This window comes from Enhydra lutris, unplaced genomic scaffold (assembly GCF_002288905.1).
Source record: "Enhydra lutris kenyoni isolate GAN:26980312 unplaced genomic scaffold, ASM228890v2 scaffoldscaffold70, whole genome shotgun sequence".
Classification (NCBI taxonomy): Eukaryota; Metazoa; Chordata; class Mammalia; order Carnivora; family Mustelidae; genus Enhydra; species Enhydra lutris.
In genome coordinates, this window is record NW_019154154.1 from 3036635 (window position 1) to 3059915 (window position 23281).

Genomic DNA, 23281 nt, shown 5'->3' on the forward strand with positions numbered 1-23281 from the left:
TTGTGCATGGTTTTGCAAGAAGAGTTTTATCTCTTATTACCTGACGCTTCTTCTAATTAGCTGTCTCCTAAGGTCTCTTATGAATATCTCTTATGGTCTAAACTGATACCTCAATTGTGCCCTTGGAAAAGGAAACAAGGCAACCAGACTTTTACAGCTTTACCAAACCCCCTTTAGTGACTTTGATATTTCTGGCAGGAAAAGGAACTGAGCCAAGGAACATCTTCAAAGGTAGAGGCCCAGGAGGGTTGGGCCAATTGGTAGTAAACGTCCATTTGGGCTTCTGATAACTACAAGCCAAGGGACATTATAAAGGCAAGAGCTCCAGTACCCTGCAGGGATGCAGGCTTCATCCATCCATCTACTGTTTAGCACTTTTGTTATTTCCTCCCAAGGGATGCTTGCTTTTCTCTGTAGGCTACATGGGAAGTTAGAGAAGCTGGAAAAGCAATTTTCTTTTCCTCTCCTTCTTAACCATTTCCCCTAATCCTGAGACACAGGGACTTGCTTTGTCCTTGGCAGGGGGGATGGGGTGGGGCTGGTCAATCTCTAAGGCAGCCCTTCCCACCCCCAGTAAACTAAGGGAAAGTTCACTTTTAACAAGCAGCAAATTAAACACAGAGGCTTTTTAAAAATGAACTATAGTGTCCTTTGATAAAAAATTCAGATTGAATTTATGGACTATTTCAAATATTCTCACTTTGTCAGTCTGGGCTTCCTCTAATAGGGTAAGTTTATCTACTGAAAATGAAAACACAGAAAATGAGATAATATTTCAATTTGGTTAATAGTAGTACTTTCTTGGCCTTGTGCCAAATATAATTTTAACCGATTAAGTCTGCTTTTCATCCATGGTATCACCATGTTGTTATCATGGTAAGAATACTGTTTTATAGAAAGATTTGGAAATAAAACAAGAGTTAATTTTGAAAATCTAATTTTAGTTTTTATATTTCTCTTGTGAGAGACTTACCTAATGTGTCTAAGCCTCTGTTAGGTAGCAGACCATTGAATTCTTAAGGACTCATGCTTTCTCCAAACTCTCTTGTACACTGAACTCTTTAATGGATATTACTGTCTCTCCTCTAACATAGCTTATCCTTATGTGTAATTGCTCTGACTTGGAGAAAGACAGAGAAAATGATCAAAGAGAACACCTCTGGTTATTATCAGGTAGATTTCTACACGGATTCTTCCTATTCCACTTAAGGTTATACAGTCAGCTTTTTAGAGCAGTAACACATTATGATATATTAATGAGAGAAGATACTGAAGCAGCAAAGTATCGTCTACTATCTTTTAAAAATAAGCATCAAGCATTAACCTTTTGTTATTATAAAGTTATAATGAATATTTTTAAAATTCTACTTTTATTAATAGATTAATTTTTTAGTATGAAACATACCCTGCATATTAATTAAAACACAATAAAGTTTCTAATTATAGTAATGAGGCAATTAGGCTTATTTAAAAAACTAAAACAAATGAGGAACTGCATTGTCAACCTGGGTAAAACTTGTGTTGAAGAGTGCAGGGAAACAGCACTCTTGCACACTGCTAATATCATGCTACCTTTCTGAAAGCCATTTGTGTCAAAAGCCTTGAATTCCGCACACTCTTTGGCCCAACCTTATGATTAAGCCCTATTATTTTATTTTATAGATGAAAAAAATAAATTCAGAGACTGAGAACTTCACAAGGTCATATAACAAGTTAGTAGAGGAGTCATGATTATTCAATTCATTTACCTAATCCAAAACTTATACTTAAGTATACTTAAGTATAGGAATACTATAAAATGAAAGATATGTTAATATTAAAATAGATGACAATAATGCTCTAGTAGTCCATCTTGATTTCTTCTTACTTTAAGTCTAAATGTTCTAATTTACTGGCAGGCAGATAGCAAGAACCCTGGGAGCTGCTACTAACTGGTCTTTTATCTCTAGTGTGAATGGCATTATTCCATCAGAATGTGGTCCAAATCAAGGACTCCCCAGTTAGTGAAAATGAGATTCAAGAACTCATGTTTATTTATTGATGAAGGATAAGGATGGGAAAAACAAAGACTTGCTAACTTTCCCATGTTGATTTTCATTAGTAAAATTACTCAGCATGTTTGTTCAGTCTGCAGCTTCTTTCCATATGACTTACAAGGTGTTGTTTTAACAGGAATGGAACTCACTGAGCAATGTCACTGACTGAGGAAGAGCCGGTTCATGCAGATAGTAGCCACCAGTTCTATCCTAGCAAAGAAATATTCTTGTTGGATTTGTTGAAAAGCTCTGAGAGGAAGGAAGAGACATTAGTGAGAATTTCCCTCAGATAACACGTTTTAGTTTAAAGAAATCCTGCTCAATTATGTTCCTCAAATATCATATATGAGTAATTTAAAACAGGGGTTGCAAACATTGCTTTTTTTGAAAAGAAATACTCTTTTTTTTTTTCCCTCCAAGCTTCTCATTCTTATAATGCAAACACATATGTTTATTAGATTCTTCCTCCGACCTTCTTTCTGGGTGAAGACTGAGTCAGATCTAGTTCAATAACTGCAGAGTTGTCTTACTATTATACTCCTTTTCCACAGGTTAGAACTACTAACTGTATATAGAACTTTATCTGAATTTTTGTTGCATTTCTTTATTTTTTTTTAAGATTGCACTTCTAAATATTTTATATATTTTGATATAGATGATTTTGAACCAAAATTTTTAGGCCAAAAAGTCCAAGGAAGATTAAAACAACCATAATCCCACCACTCAGGGGGAAAAAAAAATTCCTTAAATACTATATACTCTTCTTGATCTTATTGTACATTAGCACATTAAGGCCTCTAAGCAGTCAAGAAGAAAAAAAATTTACCTTTGTTACATACCATGTTTTCCAAACTTCTTTGACCATGAATCCTTTGGTGGCATAACACTTATTAACAACCTGAAGAACTGAAGATTTGAGGAACATATTTTCAGAATGCCACCTTAATGAATGTTATCACTGTCCGGGATCTTTAGCCATATTAGTAATCCAGAGTTAACCAAAATCGACAATGCTCAGCCATCTACATAATCTCACACACACTAAAGTTGAAGACTTTATGGTGATATTTACTTCAAGAAAGCAACATGGATGAGTAATTTATAATATGTAAATTATATCTCAATAAAGCCCCCCCCCACTTTTTAAAGAAACCAATATGCTTGTGTTTCAGGAATACTGAGAAATGGAGTTACTTGATGAACGTAAAACCAGAGCAAAAGGAGGACAGTTGCAAGAAATATGCTGGTAAAGATGACTTATTCCTGCCTACAAGAGAAGATACATCTTAGTTACTAAAATATCTCCTAGATTTATACTATACAATTCTACCTTTTCTAGTTTTTCTTTTCAAATTAATTTCAATACAAAATTAATCCACTTACAGTCCAAAAGAGTAAATGTATATTCCAGAGTGGCAATAAACAGCAACAGGCATTGTCTAAAACAGACTACCATATGTGCAGCATTTCTTTTAAACTTCATGTTTTTCCTAGCATATACACATGAAAAAATATTTTTAAAATGCAAAGGTTAAAATTTTCAATTCTGAATCTTTAAGGAGAACTGATATACAAAGAATATGTGTTAATACACTTACCTGGAACTTTATATTCCCTAAAATACATCAAATATACCCTATTTAAGAAATAAAGCTCAAAGCTAAACATCTCCCTTCCATTCTTACTTTTTCTAGAAGCAAAATTGACAAGGATGATATAAGCAGTAAGTCAGAATCTCCCTCCATGTATTCCTCCTAAAGTTGACACATTAAAAAATGATCTCATTTACTGCCATAGATGGATTATACCAACTAAGTGAATCTCGGTGGCCACTTTTAGTTCATCTCTTAGTTGGCTGACACGTTTTTATCACCCACACAAATAAATACAAATATAAAAAGATGCTTTTCTGTATGCAAACTTTTTATTGAACAATTATACTATTTAAAATAGTACAACCTCTTCAAAGAGGTCGCAAAAATTATAGCACTCAAAATTTTTAAACTCTTCAAGGGTAAGCTATTCTTTTTCAGTCAGCTTATACAAAGCTTAGCACCAAGAGCCTACTACTATAGAGACTTGCAGATGGTTCAGACTCAGTTTCTGCTCATGCTATGTAGAGCTTCCACAATGTGTTTATTGTACTCTGCAATCTGCTTGGTCACATTCTTCATGATTGACTGGTAATCACTCTCTTGACTCTTGGTTGCTATGACTAATTACATGAGTTAAGGGGAAACAGTGATCAACAAAAATAGTAATCCACTTTGGGTTAGGAAGGAATCAAATCGTTTTTTTTTTTTAATTTCTCTTACTGAAAATTGAAAATGGCCAGAAAAAGCACAAATAGAATATATTTAAAAATACATATATTAACAGATTAAGATCAATTGAAACCTAAAAGGCTAAGCAAAACTTGTTTCAAAAAATTTCACCAACAGTAGAACAGCTTTAAAAAAAAAAAAAAGGTTGTATTTATTTACTTGAGAGAGAGAGAAAGCATGAGGAAGAGCAGAGGGAGAGGGACAAGCAGACTCTGCACTGAGTGCAGGGCTCCACATGGGGCTCAATCTTACGACCCTGAGATCAAGACCTGAGCCAAAATCAAGTTAGATGCTTGATTGAGCCACCCAGGCATTCCTAAGAGCTTTTTTATACTTAATATTATGCATCTCAATCTAATTCTGGTCTGAGAACTGAATATTCAGAACAACCATGTTCTCTAGAGTACCACACTGAATTTCAGAAGTCTCTATAATTCACTCTATTTCAAAATCTGCTACTTTGTGTTGCATAAACTAGACTGATAGACTAAAGCATATTCAGTTACAGTCTTTTGCTTTTAAACTGAGTAGTATGACGGCCCCTGATGCATTTGGTGTGGAAGTAAGCTGGGATCCATGCTGCCCGGAACTGAAGTTCGGCAGTTTCCTAGAGGAGAAACTAAACTACCAATGAGCCAGGAGCTACTTCTCCAAGCAGAAATGTCCTTAAAGGGTCAAAGAAAGGAATAGAAAATAACTTTCGGGGAAATCTTTCTTAAAATTTCACAACACATGTCCTCAGTAGCTGTCTCCTCCATATATAAGCACACAAAAAGATTAGCAAGAAGATGGGATTTAAGTACCACCTTGATAGAAATGTGAAGTTGAATTGGCTAAAACACAGAATGAGCTTGAAAGTCAAATTTCTCAGGATACTCCTTAGGCTTACCTTCCTCTGCTGCCCAGATATCCAAGGTACAGCATTATTAGCAACAGCAAACAATTACGAATATACATATATGCATGCTTTTATATAATTCTTTCAATAACTCTATGAGAAGGAAATATTAACTATATTTGAGATGACAAAAGTGAGGCTTAAACAAATTAAATTGCCCAAAGTCCTTAACCTACAAGCAGTACAGTCAACACTGAAAATTAGATCTCCTTACTCCAAATCCTGTGCACTTAGTCACTATGCCACACTATGACTTTGTATAGTCTGCTTTCTATTGTTACTTTTGTACACACCCTAATTATTGTAGACTGGAAACTAAGTCTTACTCATTTATTCCCCACATAGTTAAGCTTGGTGTTTTGTACATATTACATATTTGTTAAGTTTGTGTTAAATTTCATTTCATTTCATTTATTTAAAGAAATTCTTAGAAAAAAATTACTCTGGGGCACCTGGGTGGCTCAGTCAGCTGAGCATCTGATTCTTCATTTGGGCTCAGGTTATGATCTCAGGGTGTGAGATCAAGCCCTGCATCGGGCTCCCTGCTCAGTGGGGAGTCAGCTTGGGATTCTCTCTCTCCTTCTACCTCCCTGACACCCTACTCTCTCTCTCTCTCGAATAAGTGAATAAATCTTAAAAAAAAAAAAAAAATCACTCAGTCAAGTTCATTTGCTTCTTTTTAAAGGATACATTCTTTCATCACAAAATTATTTTGTTCATGGTGTTGCCATTTCCTCTCCAAATTTGTAAGCTAAAAAACACAAAATAAAAAGGTTAAACAGTACCCATATTCAAAACAATTATACACCCTTTTAAGAGGATAAGGAAAAAAAAAACATTTAATTTTAACCCACTGAGCCACCCAGGCGCCCCCCAAAAACATTTAATTTTAAATAGTATCAACTGCTTGCATTTTAGTGAGATAAAGACCCATGGCAGACAAAAAGGAAAATTAGAAAAGATTAAACAATAGTAAAATACATTAATAAATATAATGTTGAATTTGACAATGGGTTTTACTCTATATATGTAATTGGAAAATATTTATAATTTTATTATGCCAATGAACATGGTAACTGAAAGACAATTTATGACTTTTCCCTTTCCAAAAAGAACTTGAAAGAAAAGAATGGGACATGGTGGGACTCTCTCCTTGAAATCTAGAAGTCTAATGCTACAAATGTGATATATATTCTAACATTGTCAAAGGTTCAACTATATAGGAGTAACTTCCTTATTTCCAGGGCTAAATTTCCTGTCTAATTCCACAAGCTGTGATAAGAGCAGAGCTGCAGTGTGAAGATTATAAGAGGGTTGGTTAAAAGCTGGCACTGTTACAATAATTTCTGCATCAACAGGAAGCTAATGTGGATATTATATTGATGGTTGCTTCCTCAGAAGACAATTTTACTGTTATAGAATTAAATTGTTTTTCTGATTTAATTAACCTTTTAACTCTGGGTTATGGTCTTTCTTTTTTAAGATGCACATAGTATTTTTCCTAGGCAAAGGACTATCTGAAAAATGAAATATTAAAATTACGTTATGTGTGGACATTTCTAAGAGGTAATGATCAGTTTTAAGAATCTGAAAACTGAAGCAGCATTAATATCTCTTTCTACTCTCATGTTAAAATTATTTTCAGGGCATAAGTTCAGTGTTAATGTAGCATCCATTCCACTGTTTCCTCTAAAGAGATAAATCTAGATATTAGGATAAGTCCTAACTAATTAATTATGTAAACTGTATATGCTGTGAGTTAACACTATTAATATGGACTTAAGGAAACAGTCAGCACATTTTGGCAATAAATCTCTAATAACCTTTTGCAAAGTCAAGTACCAAACTTTTCCCCTTTGTTTCAGACAAAGAGGTGGCCTTCTTAGAATGCAGACCTCTTAAGTGCTAAATGAATAATGCTACAAAAGCAACACTCTGTCAGATGGTCAACTTCCTTATATATTATACATCTGTATTAGTGACTTGCCTTTAAACCTCCGAGAATATCTTGAATCATGAATCTCTTTTTCTCTTACAACTTACTTAAACACTCTGTTGTATATTCTTTATATATTCTGGATATTAACCCCTTATCAGATATTATGATCTGAAAATATTTTCTCCCATTCCATAGGTTGTCTTCATTTTGTTGATTGCTTGTTTTGCTGTGCAGAAGCCTTCTAGTTTGATGTAGGCATACTTATTTTTGCCTTTGCTGTTCATTGCTTTTGATGTCATAACCAAAAAACGGTTGCCAAGACTAACGTCAAGGAGCTTTATCCCTATATTTTCTTCTAGGAGTTTTATAGTTTGTTCCGATATAAATATGTTTAAATGATATCAAATAAATAATAGCCTTTCATCAAAAAGTCTGTTATGAAATTTATAGACTCCAAAAAATGGTTTTCAGTGAAAATGAGCTTTTAGAACTTCATCAAGATAAAAAGCTTCTGCATAGCAAAGGAAATAGTCAACAAAACAAAGAAGCAGCCCTCGGAATGGGAGAAGATATTCATAAATGATACCACAGACAAAGGACTGATATCCAAGATCTATAAAGAACTCTTCAAATTCGACACCCAAAAAACAGATAATCATGTCAAAAAACGGGCAGAAGACATGAACAGACACACTTCTCCAAAGAAGACATACAAATGGCTAACACACACATGAAAAAATGTTCAAGATCATTAGCCATCAGGGAAATTCAAATCAAAACCACACTGAGATACCACCTTATACCAGTTAGAATGGCAAAGATAAACAAGACAGGAAACAAATGTTGGAGAGGTTGTGGAGAAAGGGGAACCCTCTTACACTGTTAGTGCGAATGCAAGTTGGTGCAGCCACTTTGGAAAAGTGTGGAGATTCCTCAAAAAATTAAAAATAGAGCTACCCTATGACCTGGCAATTGCACTACTGGGTATTTACCCCAAAGATACAAATGTAGTGAAAAGAAGGGCCATATGTACCCCAATGTTCACAGCAGCAATGTCCACAATCGCCAAACTGTGGCAAGAGCCAAAATGCCCTTCAGTAGATGAATGGATAAAGAAGATGTGCTCCATATATACAATGGGGTATTATGCCTCCATCAGAAAGGATGAATACACAAGTTTTGTATCAACATGGATGGGACTGGAGGAGATTATGCTGAGTGAAATAAGTCAAATAGAGAAAGTCAATTATCATATGGTTTCACTTAAGGAATAACATGAAGGAAATTGGGAGATGGAGAGGAGAAAGGAGTTGGGGGAAATCGGAAGGGGAGATGAACCATGAGGGCTGAACCTTCTGCCTTTGACCTTTGACTTCTCACTGAGCCCAGTGGCACTGGGAGGAGCCCATGGGGCCTTGTCTGGCTGTTGAGAGGCCTTCCTGGTCTCACTCACTCTTGCCTCTTGGTCTTTGGTCTGGCCGCCTTTCTTGGGAGCCTTCTCTTTGGCTGCACCTGGTTTGGGAGGAGCCATCCTTGGTTCAGATGAACCTTGTGGACTCTGAGAAACAAACTGAGGGGCGCCTGGGTGGCTCAGTGAATTAAGCCTCTGCTTTCGGCTCAGGTCATGATCTCAGGGTCCTGGGATTGAGCCCCACGTCGGGCTCCTCTGCTCAGCGGGGAGTCTGCTTCCTCCTCTCTCTGTCTGCCTGCCTCTCTGACTACTTATGATCTCTGTCTGTCAAATAAGTAAATAAAATCTTAAAATAATAATAATAAAAAAAAAAGAAACAAACTGAAGGTTTTAGAGGGGAGGGGGTTGGGAGGATGGGTGAGGTTGGTGGTGGGTATTCAGGAGGATATGTATTGCATGGAGCCCTGGGTGTGGTGCATAAACAATGAATTTTGGAACACTGAAATGGTAAAATTAAAAAAAAAAAATTTAAATGGTTTTCAAGAAAATAGCTGCAAAAGATAAGAAGATCAGATTTTATTTGATCAATGGGGATTCCCAAAAAGCAACAAAGAGTTACGTTATGAATTCCTGTTATCAGTATAAGGGGTTAAGTATGTGATTAGCACTTGATGTGCCAGTAAACCAGTAGCCATTGACTGGCTCTAAGAAATTGTGTTTGTCAAATGTTTTCCTCCTTAAATAATCTATTCAGTGAGAAGGAGAGCTAATATTCCATAAGCAGTATCAGTGTTTTTTCCTAAGAATCATTTAAGACAATAGCCTCATAAACTTTTTCTTATATTTCTTCTCCAGTATCCATCCCCACTCTAAACAGCCTAGGATAATTTTGCCACTTACAAATCTATATCCAGACCTGTATATTATGACATAGAGACAAAAATAACTGATAAATCTGAATATGTAAAATAGTGACTTCTAAGCTTTTAAAGTAGTTGTGGCAAACTCTGATGAGATTTCACCCCTTTCAAAAAGAATATAAGGGGGGTGCCTGCGTGGCTCAGTGAGTTAAGCCTCTGCCTTCAGTTCAGGTCATGATCCCAGAGTGCTGGGATCGAGTCCTGCATCGGGCTCTCTGCTCAGCAGGGAGCCTGCTTCCTCCTCCTCCTCCTCCTCTCTCTCTCTCTCTCTCCCTACTTGTGATCTCTCTCTGTCATATAGATAAGTAAAATCTTTAAAAAAAAGAAAAAAGAATATAAGGTGTGTCTTTGTTTTTAAAATGGTAAATCCATACAATGAAATAGTCTTAAAAAATCCAAAAAGGGGCCTGAAAATATTTAAGTGAGAAAATGAACGTTTAAAGACTATATATATAATATTTCACTTTTTGTAAAAATATAATCCATATGGGTATACAACTGCAAAGGAAAAACATTTACAAGGATATTATACCAATGTTAACAAATTATTATCTATCATGATCATATTGCCATTTAAAGAAAAGGAATAGTACATTTAGCATTAATAAATCAGTTGCAAATTGCTAATATATACTAATTAGATGAGAATGATCAATCTTTATTGATTTTGTACATGTCACACATGCTTCATTTAATCCTCTGACAAATACTTATTAAACACCCATTACGTGTCAACCACTGGCACAGTGTGGGGAAAAAGTGAATGAAACAGGTCTCTTCTCTATCCTCTCAGACAGGGCACTCAATTTAGAAGACCTCTGATATTGTTTAGGTAATACTATCAGTAGGATAAGCGATATAAAAAGGGGGCTTGTCTGTGCATCCTGTATAGATAATCGGAAGTGTAAATCAAGAAGTTCAAGGGCAGGACTGCTTTTTTACAGCACTAAACAGTTTTAAAACTAAAAATAACCTAAATGTCTAATAATATGAAACTGTTTCAGTAAACTATATTATATCCATTAAGTCAAATATTATATAGAATCGTATTTTTAAAAGATATGACAAGGCAAACTACTTATTAGGTATAGTTAATAATGAAAAACAAGTTTCCAAATAATATGTACAATATGATACCATTTCTATAAATACCTAGAAATGTATACATATATATATATAAAATGTATGTACATATGTAAATATAGACTAGAACAACCCACACAAAAATGACAAGAATTTTTTTTAAATGACAAGAATTATTTCTTCTGTGGGATATTAGTCATTAAAGTTTAATTCTATTTGTGGTTCTTTTGAGTTAGCAAAGTTTCTCCATTAAAATTTCTCCATTAAAAAGTTCTCCATCGGGGCGCCTGGGTGGCTCAGTGGGTTAAAGCCTCTGCCTTCCGCTCAGGTCATGATCCCAGGGTCCTGGGATTGAGCCCCCCATCGGGCTCTCTGCTTGGCAGTGAGCCTGCTTCCCTTCCTCTCTCTCTGCCTGCCTCTCTGCCTACTTGTGATCTCTGTCTGTCAAATAAATAGTAAATAAAATCTTTAAAAAAAAAAAGTTTCTCCATCACTGGGTGTGGTGCAAAAACAATGAATACTGTTACGCTGAAAAGAAATGAAAAAAAAAAGTTTCTCCATTAAAAATGCTTTACATTTAACAAGTCAGGAAATGACAGATGCTGGCGAGAATGCGGAGAAAGGGGAACCCACCTACACTGTTGGTGGGAATGCAAGCTGGTGCACTCGTGCAACCGCTCTGGAAAACAGCATGGAGGTTCCTCAAAATGTTGAAAATAGAACTACCCTATGACCCAGCAATTGCACTACTGGGTATTTACCCTAAAGATACAAACGTAGTGATCCGAAGGGGCACGTGCACCCGAATGTTTATAGCAGCAATGTCCACAATAGCCAAACTATGGAAAGAACCTAGATGTCCATCAATGGATAAAGAAGATGTGGTATATATACACAATGGAATACTCTGCAGCCATCAAAAGAAGTGAAATCTTGCCATTTGCGACGACGTGGATGGAACTCTTAGAGGGTATCATGCTTAGCGAAATAAGTCAATCGGAGAAAGACAACTATCATATGATCTCCCTGATATGAGCAAGTGGAGATGCAACATAGGAGGTTAAGGGGGTAGGAGAAGAATAAATGAAACAAGATGGGATTGGGAGGGAGACAAACCATAAGTGACTCTTAATCTCACAAAACAAACTGAGGGTTGCCGGGGGGAGGGGGGTTGGGAGAAGGGGGGTGGGGTTATGGACATTGGGGAGGGTATGTGCTATGGTGAGTGCTGTGAAGTGTGTAAACCTGGCGATTCATAGACCTATACCCCTGGGGATAAAAATATATGTTTATTAAAAAAAAAAAAAAAACTTTACATTCAAAAAAAATTTTTGAAATTTTTAAAAGCTATTATCATATCAGCTATGCCCAGAACAGGACCTAGCACAGAGCAGTTCCTCAATATAGGTTTATAGAAGGAGAGCAAAAGTAAATTCATTCTAACTGAAGCCCGTACACAAGCTTCTCCAAAGCCTGTGGCTATCTTCCAAGCCAGAAAGTCTGGAAGGATAAATAAAGCAAATTTTTAAAAAACTGGGGGAAATTGGAGAGGGAGACAAACCATGAGAGACCGTGGGCTCTGAGAGACAAACTAAGGGTTTCGAAGGGGGGTAGGGGGGGTTGGGTGAGCCTGGTGGTGGGTATTATGGAGGGCACGTATTGCATGGAGCACTGGGTGTGGTGCATAAACGATGAATTTTGGAACACTGAAAAGAAATAAAATAAAATAAAATGGAGGGAAAAAAAAGAAGATATCCTAAAATAAACCAGAAACCTATAAACTGCCCCCCTCCCCCCAAAAAACTGTTTCGGAGTAGAAATAGAGATTAAAAACACATGACAGATAGTTTAAAAACAGAAATAAATTTCAGAGTCTTTTTTTTCCTTTTTACCTGAGAATGTGTCTCATTTTCTTGCAATTGTGTCTTTAGTGTCTCATAGTCTATGTTTAGCTTCTCCGTTATTTTCTTAAAAGTATTTCTGCGGGTTGTTAATACTGTTCTCTCCTGATTTAACTTCTAGATAGATCCAAATAGAAGTAAATAACAGACTTTAGCAAATATCTAGTAAGCCCACATAAATCATTTTTTTTTAAGATTTTATTTATTGATTTGACAGATCGAGATCACAAGTAGGCAGAGAAGCAGGCAGACAGAGAGGAGGAAGCAGTCTCCCCGCTGAGCAGGGAGCCTGATGTGGGGCTCGATCCCAGGACCCTGGGATCATGACCTGAGCCGAAGGCAGAGGCTTTAACCCACTGAGCCACCCAGGTGCCCCAACATAAATCATTTTTAACTTAAATAATTTCAATGATATTCTGGTAAAATTCTACCAAGATTATAATTACTGAATGAATAAGCCACTGATGAATAAGTCTTAAGGAGGGAAATTTCATAATTGAATCTGCATTTAACAAAGTTCATATTTGTTGAAATGCTCTTGCTTTTCCTTTTGTTTAAAACTTACATCTCTCTAAATTCCTCCTATATACATAAACATCTTAGCTTATATATCAAATAATCAACTGCAAATAATAAATTCTATGAACTACATATATATTAAATTTGATCAAGAAAAAACAATTTGAATTATAACAATAAAAAACAATCTAAATTATAATACCATTTACCTTTTTCTTTTCTTCCCCTGATGATTTTAAAGCTGGCAAATCATTATATGTCTCCAGGTCAGTTGTCATTTGCTTAATTTTGCTTTTCAGAGAATGTTGTTCCTCTGTCATCTTACTTTCCAGAAGTTCCATTTTCTGTAGATCCAACTGTAGACGTTGACTATCTGAAACACAAGAAAATTCAAGATGATAATTAGTCAAAACTTTATTCCTTTCACAAAGAGAAATGCGATGCCACCATTAAAAATCATGTTTTATAAGAATATCTACAAAAGAAACATGTTTCACTGCAACCAGTGAAACAATACAAAGAAAATTTAAGAAAAATAATATTCATCCTCCAGGTAACCAACATAACCTGATGTATATCAGCCATATTTGTCTCCATGCTTATTCAAATATTTAAGAATGCACATAGGTGTTTTTTTCCTTAATAACATAACATATATTATGAGATAAAGGCCCATTATTTTTAATAGGGACATGAAAGCAAATGATGAAATATTACAAATAGTTGAACAAAATTTTATAACTACATATACAGTCAATTCTCCTTACTTATGGGAGTTATATTCTATAAAGTCACTATAATATTGAATTAGCAAATACTGAACTATTTCTCCTAGAGGGGATATATGGTTAGGTTCCTGAGAGCTTCTGGTCATAGTATTTTGGTCATAGTATTTTCATCAACCAACTAACACATAACCTTGTTTTATGTGTGTTTCTATTTAAACACACATATATATTTTTCATTCATTAACACTGAACTCTAGGCCAACCTTATGCCTGAATGAAGATAATCTAATACACGTTTTCTCTATAAGGCACAATGCAGCCTTCTTGGGTTTAGGAACACAAGCCAACACTTCAGCTTATGTTTGGGAGCCATTTTATATAGCAAAATTGAGAACAAAAAGTACAAAAATGTGAGGAAAAGAGGCACTAAATTTGTGACATAAAGGATAATTGTTAATAGTGTGAGGACTAAAACAAAAAGAGTATTGCTGGGTATTTAACCTAAAGATACAAATGTAGTGATCTGAAGTGACACGTGCACCCAAATGTTTATAGCAGCAATGTCCACAATAGCCAGACTATGGAAAGAACCTAGATGTCCATCAACAGATGAATGTATAAAGGAGATGTGGTATATATATACAATGGAATACTATGTAGCCCTCAAAAGAGATGAAATCTTGCCATTTGCAACAAGGATGGAACTAGAAGGTATTATGCTGAACGAAGTAAGTCAATCAGAAAAAGACAATTATCATATGATCTCTCTGATATGAGGAATTTGAGAGGCAGGGTGGGGGATCTTGGGGGTAGAGAAGGAAAAAATGAAACAAGATGGGATTGGGAGGGAGACAAACCATAAGTGATTCTTAATCTCACGAAACAAACTGAGGGTTGCTGGGGGTTGGGGGAGTAGGGATAGGGTGGTTGGGTTATGGACATTGGGGAGGGTATGTGCTATGGTGAGTGCTGTGAAATGCGTATGCCTAATGATTCACAGACCTGTACCCCTGGGGCAAATAATACATTATATGTTAGTGGAAAAAAAAATTAGAAGGCAGTGTTGCCTTATTTGACTTCCATGGGAACTTTATGTCAGGCAATTCATATTTTTGACTCTGCACATATCCACGAATGACTGTAAAAGTGCTAAAAGTACTGATTTTGGGCTTACAAATTAATTATACTAGAGTAGGCAAATTCACAAATACAGAATCCATGAATAATGCGGACTGTATAGATGTGTATGTGAAAGAGTAAGTGTATCTGTGTCTCATACTTTGTTTTAAAAGTGTGGAGCATCTACTATGTGCTAGATGCTAAGAAAACAGAGAAATTGTTTTTGTTCAATGAGCTATATTCTAGAGGTAGAACTAGGAAATTAAATAAGCACTTACAATAAACTAGATAACTACTATGAAAATAGTAATACAGAGAGCCATGAGAAAATGTGGTACTTGCCAAGAGAGCTCTTTAAAGACATGCCTTTTAACTGAGTAAGGCCTTAAGGATTAGGAATCAAACAAAGCAAGGAAAAAGTAAATGTGTTCCAGAGAACACAATCAAAATGTGCAAAGTCTAGAGGTAAAAAAGCATGGTACATATGTGCAAATAACAGAAGTTCAATATGACTAGAACCCAAAGTTCAAAGTGGGATGGATTTCAGTTCATGAAGGGCTTTTTAAATGAAAATAGGGAGTTGGAACTTTATCCTGAGGGGTATGAAAAGTAATTGATGGATTTTAAATCAGAGTATGGCATAATTAAATTTTAGAAAGTTCACTCTGGTTTCAATGTGGGCAATTAATTGGAAGAGCATTAACTGGTCCAAGAAGACCAGTTAAATGTTGATTCAGTGATCTACATAATAAATCTTAGACTAGTATAGTTACTTAGGGGATTATTTTTTCATTAGGCAATATTGATTAAGTGCTTTCTATGTGCCAGGCAAACTTCTAGGAATAGGGGATATAGCAAGGAACAAAACATATGAGAATCCCTATCTTTTTTTTTTTTTAAACAAACTTTTTTTTTTTAAATTTTTGTTTATTTATTTGACAGAGATCACAAGTAGGCAGAGAGGCAGGCAGAGAGAGAGGAGGAAGCAGGCTCTCCGCTGAGCAGGGAGCCAGATGCGGGGCTCGATCCCAGAACCCTGGGATCATGACCTGAGCCGAAGGCAGAGGCTTTAACCCACTGAGCCACCCAGGTGCCCCGAGAATCCCTATCTTGATAGAACTTATATTCCAATGGAAGACAACTATATATGTGAAATCTCAAGTTACCTCACATGGACATAAATGAGGAAAAAAATGAAGGAGAGATGCAGAGGGACTCAAGAGATATTAGGGAAACTGACTGAATACAGTGGTTGAGAAGAGGAGTCATTGCAGAGTCCCATTTCCAACTTGAGTAAAGGTGTAGATAGTAGGAAAGCCAGAGGGAGGTATCAACTTTTGTTTGTAGGAGAGAAAGAGATGAAGGATTCAAGTCAACTTAGGATATGCTGTTCGAGTTACCTCAGAAGCAACCAAACAGTAAACATGCCCATGTATAGATATATATGGGTCTGAAGCCCTGAGAGAAATTTGAAGATAGAGATTTTGAAATCATCAACATAGAGAAAGCACCTGAAGCTATGGGAATGGCTGAAATCATCAAGAGAAAAGGATTCATGACAGAACCTATAAGAATAAAATATTTTTGAAGAATAAATTTACATGAAAGATCCCATAAAGGAGAATAAGAAATGACCAAAGAAATAAAAGCAAAATCACAAATGATAATGAAAAGACATTTCAAGAATAAAGGAGTGATTTGTAATGAAGACTACTACTTAGAGATTTCAAACAAACAAAAAGACTGCAAAATACAAGTTGTATTTACTGTCCAGGAAAACCTTGACATATTTCCTGAGAAAAGATTTCATAGAAAAAAATGGGACCAAGAGGGAGAGGAAGGCTTTTAAAAATCTGGATGTGAAACCTTTGTAAGGAAGGATGATAGTTGGGCAGAGAATACTCTGGAGAGGCATTTTCTTTTTTTTTCCAAGATGGGAAAAAAGATTAAAAAAAAGACTAGAGAAGATATTGGCAAATGACATATCTGCTAAAGGATTAGTATCCAAAATAAATAAAGAACTGATACAACTCAACACCAAAACCACTCAAATAATCTAATTAAAAATGGGCAAACGACATGAACAGACATTTCTGCAAAGACATACAGGCGATCAACAGACACATGAAAAGATATTCAACATCACTCATCATCAGAGAAATGCAAAAACTACAATGAGATATCACCTCACACCTGTTAGAATGGTTAAAATAAAAAATGTAAGAAACAAGTATTGGTGAGGATGTGGAGAAAAAGGAACCCTTGTGCACTATGGGTGGAAAAAAACTGGTGCAGCCACTGTAGCAAACAGCATGGAGGGTCCTCAAAAAGTTAAAAACAGAACTACCCTATAATCCAGTAATCACACTACTAGGTATTCACCCCCCCAATACAAAAACATTAATTCAAAGAGATACATGCATCCCTATGTTTACTGCAGCATTTACAATAGCCAAAAAATGGAATCAGCCCAAGTGTCCATAGGTAGATGAATGGATAAAGATATGGTGTATGTATGTATATGTATATATATATACATATACATATACATATATATATATACATATATATATATACATATATATATGTGGAATGTTATCCAGCTATAAAAAAGAATGAAATCTCATCATTTGCAACAACATGTATGCATCTACAGAGCATACAGCTAAGTGAAATCAGTCAGTCAGAGAAAGACAGATACAATATGATTTCACTCATATGTGAAATTTAAGAAAGGAAACAAATGAGCAAGGGGAAAAAAGAAGAAAGAAAGAGACAAAGCAAGAAATAGACTCTTAACTATAGAGAACAAACTGATGGTTACCAGGGGGGATGTGGGTTGGGGGATGGGTTAAATACATGATGGGAGATTAAAGAGTACACTTCCTGTGATGAGCACTGAATAATCTACAGAATTGATGAATCACTATATTCCACACCTGAAACTAATATAACACTGTATGTTAACTATACCGGAATTAAAAAGCTTAATAAAAAGAAAAAAAGGACTGTAAATACCAAAATTAATAATCACAAACTCTTGATAGTGAGACTGTATTTTAAATTTTCTTATTTATCTTTTTCTGTATCTCCTAAATCCTCTACAATGAGTACAAATAACAAGAAAACAGTATTTTAAAAAATATTCTGTTCTGATAGAATTATAAAATATCTACCTTCTCTATTTCAGAGACTTCTTAATATTGTGGTACTGACTTTATTTTTTAATTTTTTAATTTTTCAAAAAGATTTTATTTATTTACTTGAGAGAGAGCAAAAGAATGACAGCACAGAGGGAGAAGGAGAAGTAGACTCCCTGCTGAGCAGACAGCCCAACACAGGGCTTGATCCCAGAACCCTGGGATCACGACCCAAGCCTAAGGCAGATGTTTAACAGGCAGAGCCGCCCAGGTGCCCCCCAAAAGTTCTTTTTTAAGGTGAAAGAAAAGTAATGGAGGGAACTAATATTATTGAATACCTGGAAGATGATGGGTTTTATGTTATCTCTTCTACTTTTCTTAACAGCCTTAGGAGGTAAATGTTTTATGATGAAACTGAAGCTTAGAAAGGTATTTTTTTTTTTAAAGATTTTATTTATTTATTTGACAGACAGAGATTACAAGTAGGCAGAGAGGCAGGCAGAGAGAGGAGGAAGCAGGCTCCCTGCTGAGCAGAGAGCCCGATGTGGGGCTCGATCCCAGGACCCTGGGATCATGACCTGAGCCGAAGGCAGAGGCTTAACCCACTGAGCCACCCAGGCGCCCCTAGAAAGGTATTTTTTAAAAAGATTTTATTCGTTTATTTGATAGAAAGAGAGAAGAGAAAGTCAGGCAGAGGAAGAGGGAGAAGCAGGCTCCTCACTGAGCAGAGAGCCTGATGTGAGGTTTGATCCCAGGACCCTGGCATCATGACCTGAGCTGAAGGCAGATGCTTAATTGACTGAGCCACCCAGGCGCCCCATTAGAAAGGTAATTTGCCCAAGGTCACACAGCCAGTCAGGCGTTGGTGCTGAGTGATATTATCATGTTTATGAAAGGTTTATTTTTAAAACAGCAAATGTTAATGATCCAGAAAGATGCTTCAAAGAGTAACAGTGAGCTATGAGAAGAGGAACAGTAACACTTGCTCAATTTTGCTATTCATGCTTCCCCGGGCATCATTCTTTGTTTTGCTTTTCTTACAGCTATCAAAGTAAAATGTAATTTTAGCAAACTAAAATGGAACTGAAATACATATATATAATGCACATCCATATGAAGATATCTGAATTCAAACCTGCCTAAATTAGTTTCCTCTCTATGTTCCCTGGGCTAGGTACGACAATAATCCTAACATCCCACAGAGTTGTTTGTATATAGAGGCATGTAGTGAAACATTTTCTTCTCTGAGCACTTTGCTTTCATTTTACCTCTATTTTAAAGTAGAGATATGAATAGCCTCAGAAAAATATGGTGGTTATTTCAGAGTATTAAGACAAATGTGAATATCTTCCTTTTATTACTTAGAGATTTAGGGGTGAAAGATTTTTATAATAAAATAACATAAAATTTAATCTTATAGTGGGATGTATTATTCCCTGTATATATGTATTATTTTTTTCTGGCATTTTTCATTGTTTTTTTCTTTATGTTGCATTTTTGCAGTTAAACTACGATGGGCTTAGGTAAAGGATTTTTATACCAATCATGTTTGGGGTTCAATGAGCTTCTTTGATCTGTAAAACTTGGTTTTTCATCACATTTGGGAAATTTTCAGCCATTATTATTTCTTCAACTATCTTTTCTCCCCCATTCTCTGTCCCTCCACTCCTTCTGGGACTCCAATTATATACACGTCAGATGGCCTGAAACTGTCCCACAGATCACTTAGGTTCTTGAACATTCTTATTTCTTCTCCAGATTATATTATTCTATTGATCCTCAAGTTCACTGACTCTTTTTCTGCTGTCTTCAATCTTCATATAAGGTCATTCAGTGAATTTTTCACTCATTTTAGGTATATTTCCAATGCTAAAATTTCCACTTGGTTCTTTTTTATAATTTTTCTCTTTCTGTGGGGTTCTCCATTGGTTCACTTATTATGATTTTATTTTCCTTTAAACCCTTAAAAATGTTCCTAAACGTTTAAAGTCTTCTTCTGTTCATTTGAACACCTGGATTATCTTAGGTTCAATGTTTATTAACTGTTTTTCCCCTTGACTCACATTTTCCTATAAATTTTTATAGTATAATTGAAACCTTAAATGATAGGTAGTAGAGATTCTGGATTAAACTGTGCTCCTTTGAAAAGTGTTTATTTATACTAAACAAGTAATAAACTTTGCTGAACTTAAACCCTAAACTCTTCTCCTTTGTAGCAGGCAGTATATAAAATCTCTGTACTCAATTCTTTCAACTTCTAACTGCTGCTTTTTCCTAGGTCCCCTGAAGTTTACCCAAATGCTTACACAGTTCACTGGTCAGATTAGGATCTGAATAGAGTTTGTGTGTGGATTTTGGCACTTTGTTGCACTTTTACCATGATGTCTCCCTCTATGTGGGAGGCATTAAGTTGGCTTCTTCTCATAAAATTTAGCAAACTCTACTTGGAATTGAGGTTTATTATCTATATAGACTCCCTAATGAGAAAATCAAATACAAAGCTGCTATTAAACCTTCTTCTTCAAACTCTGAAACCAGAAAGATTATGGATTAAAATATAGGTGGAAGGTAATATAGTAAAAATATCATGTTCAAAACTGAATGATTCTCCAGGTATAACAATTATCATAGAGCATAAAATATCAAATTGTTTAAGGCTTCAAAAGACAGTGGTTTAAGAAAGGAAGTTTTTCCCAACAAAATTGAAATCGGTATAATTAAACTTGAGCATTTCCTTTTGTCCCCTTAAGAGTCTTAAAATTCATACAGATATATGGACTTAAATGTTGTTGAGTGGGTTTTGTTTTGTTGGATTCGTATCTCAACTAGTGTTGAAAACAGTTAAAATGAAAATCAAAGTGCTAAATCGAAGTCACTGAAGCTTATGGTATTTCAATGCTCTAAAAAGAAAATGTATATAGCTTACATATTTTGACTGTTCAGTGAAAATATTATTGAACTCTAACTAAAAGTTTAATTTGAAGATATATTAGGGACATGCATTTAGGAGTTATACAAACTGCTTTTCCAGAGAAAGAGAGAAAATGGTAGGTTGGTATAGGGTAAAGTTTATCTTCCTTTAACAGCAGGTCCCCTTGAAAAGTTAAAAACTTCTCCAAGGGAAGAGACAGGAAGAGGATGCAGACTAGTTCCTTCTGATATGCTATGAAGTTGCAAAGTTTACTAAGCAGTGTGTACATAGTAGCAAAATCTCAGAAGGAACCACTTTGACATGGGGAAATGTTTCTGAAATATTCTGCCATCAGTGCATTTGTTTATTCCCTGGAGTTTCCTTTCCAAAAATATAAATAAAAACTATTGCTGACAGATTCCTTGCCTCTTTACTCATGCAATACACCAGTGTTTCACAATCTTTTACCCCATCATTGTCCCCCCAAAGGAGTCTTTTGTAGACTATTTTTTCCTAATCACCACCCTCCCATGAAACTTTAATATTACAGATATGTTACAGATATATATCTGTTTATGTACAGTGACCCTTTTGGGGGTTCACAAACCATTATAACCAAGATATTTTTTACTCTCCCCCCAAGAAATAATTTTGTCCCTTTGGGAATAATATTGCCCTATTAAGAAACAGTACACTAAGAAAATCAGGTGATTTCCAATTATAAATGCAAGAGCCAAAAGGGAGGCAATTCACAAGTGGGAATGTAAAATTCATCTTCTCTGAAAGGTGAACAAGACTAGTATAGACTTCTTATGGTGATTTCTAGATACAAGAAAATCTGGGCAGATAAAATATACTTAAATGTGTAAAAGAACTATTGTCTACCTATATCATCAATCTAAATTCAACTGTATATTAATAACATTCAGCATATATTTGTAGGTCTATAATCTTTATATAAAACTCCCAGGTAACTGCATTTTAGAATGCAGAATTTTTCAGATTTTAGAAAAATAATATAGCACATATATTGTAACTCCCACAGCAGGGTTTAAGGCACCACCCTGTCATCAAGTACTTAACTATTTCTGCAGCAAAAATGATGAACAGTCACATTAGGTTGGATAATTAGGACTATAAGTAGCCTCATGTCAGTTCAGGTCAGGACAGGTTTTGCTGCCAGGAGCATTTTAGATTTTGGGATTCCAAATAAATAAACATTGTGGATTCATTATTCCAATTCAAGAATCTCAACATTTTTAAGTTAGCAAATATTAATTCCTTGTTCCTTAAAATTTCACTAACTGCCAGTGTAATTCCAAGTAGGGAAAAAAAAATGGCTAATTCAAAATCACCACATACCAGCATAAAAAAACACTCATAGTTAGAAACCATCAGTTCAAGAAACAAAGATTCTACACAAATTCTGACTTTATCCTAAACTCTTTTTTTCTTTTGAGTGTAGCTGACACACTATCTTGAACTCTTTAAGCTCTATTTTGTGTATTTGTTTTTAATCTCTATCTGCAAGGACGAAATGACAGCCATTAGCCACATACGGTTTTTGAACACTTGACTATGTCTACTCCCAAGATGAGATGGGCTGTAACTTTTTTTTTTTAAAGATTTTATTTATTTATTTATTTATTTATTTGACAGAGAGAGAGAGTGAGGGAGAATGCAGAAGCAGAGGAAGAGGGGGAAGAACAGAGGCAGAGGGAGAAGCAGACTTTTCACTGAGCAGGGAGCCTGACGTGACATTCAATCCCAGGACTCTGGGATCATGACCTGAGCTGAAGGCAGATGCTTAACCAACTGAGCCACCCAGATGACCCGTAACTGCAAAATCTCATTGATTATTTTTGTACTGATTACATGATTAAACAATAATCTTTTGGATAAACTGATTGAATAAAATATTAAAATTCACCTGTTTACTTTTATAACCTACCTACTAAGAAATTTAAATTATATATGTAGCTGGGCATTCTAGTATCATGTCAGTTATAATGGCTAAAACTAATTATAATTAAAATATTACTTCCTCGTGCTCACTTTGGTAGCACATATACTAAAATATTACTTCCTCGAGGATTCCTCTCCTAACTACCCAAGACTGGGGTGGATATGAACACAATATAATTCTGTTGCTCCTTATCTTTCTATCATGTACTGTTTCATTATATTTTAGTTATTTGCTTGTCATTATTCCACCAAGCTGAAAGTTCCTTGAGGAAAGAGACTGGATTTTTTTTTTAAATCTCTGTGTACCTACATTATAGCAAAGGCATAGAGCAAGCATTCAGTAAATGTTAAAAATGGATCAGAATATCCCAATGAAATACTATTAAG

At 35.4% G+C, this 23281-nt stretch overlaps 1 protein-coding gene across 1 annotated transcript in view; it reads right to left on the reverse strand.

The window, feature by feature from the left end:
- Positions 1–3941: 3941 nt before the first annotated feature.
- Positions 3942–23281, reverse strand: part of LOC111159845 (intraflagellar transport 74) — a 90895-nt gene continuing 71555 nt past the window's right edge. Inside the window, exons 17-20 of the mRNA XM_022522502.1 lie at positions 13241–13404; positions 12504–12629; positions 5949–6009; positions 3942–4251 (exon numbers count right to left, since the gene is read on the reverse strand). Of these exons, the coding sequence (XP_022378210.1) occupies positions 4133–4251; positions 5949–6009; positions 12504–12629; positions 13241–13404 (470 nt within the window). The 3' untranslated portion in view covers positions 3942–4132. The remainder of the gene's footprint in view (positions 4252–5948; positions 6010–12503; positions 12630–13240; positions 13405–23281) is intronic.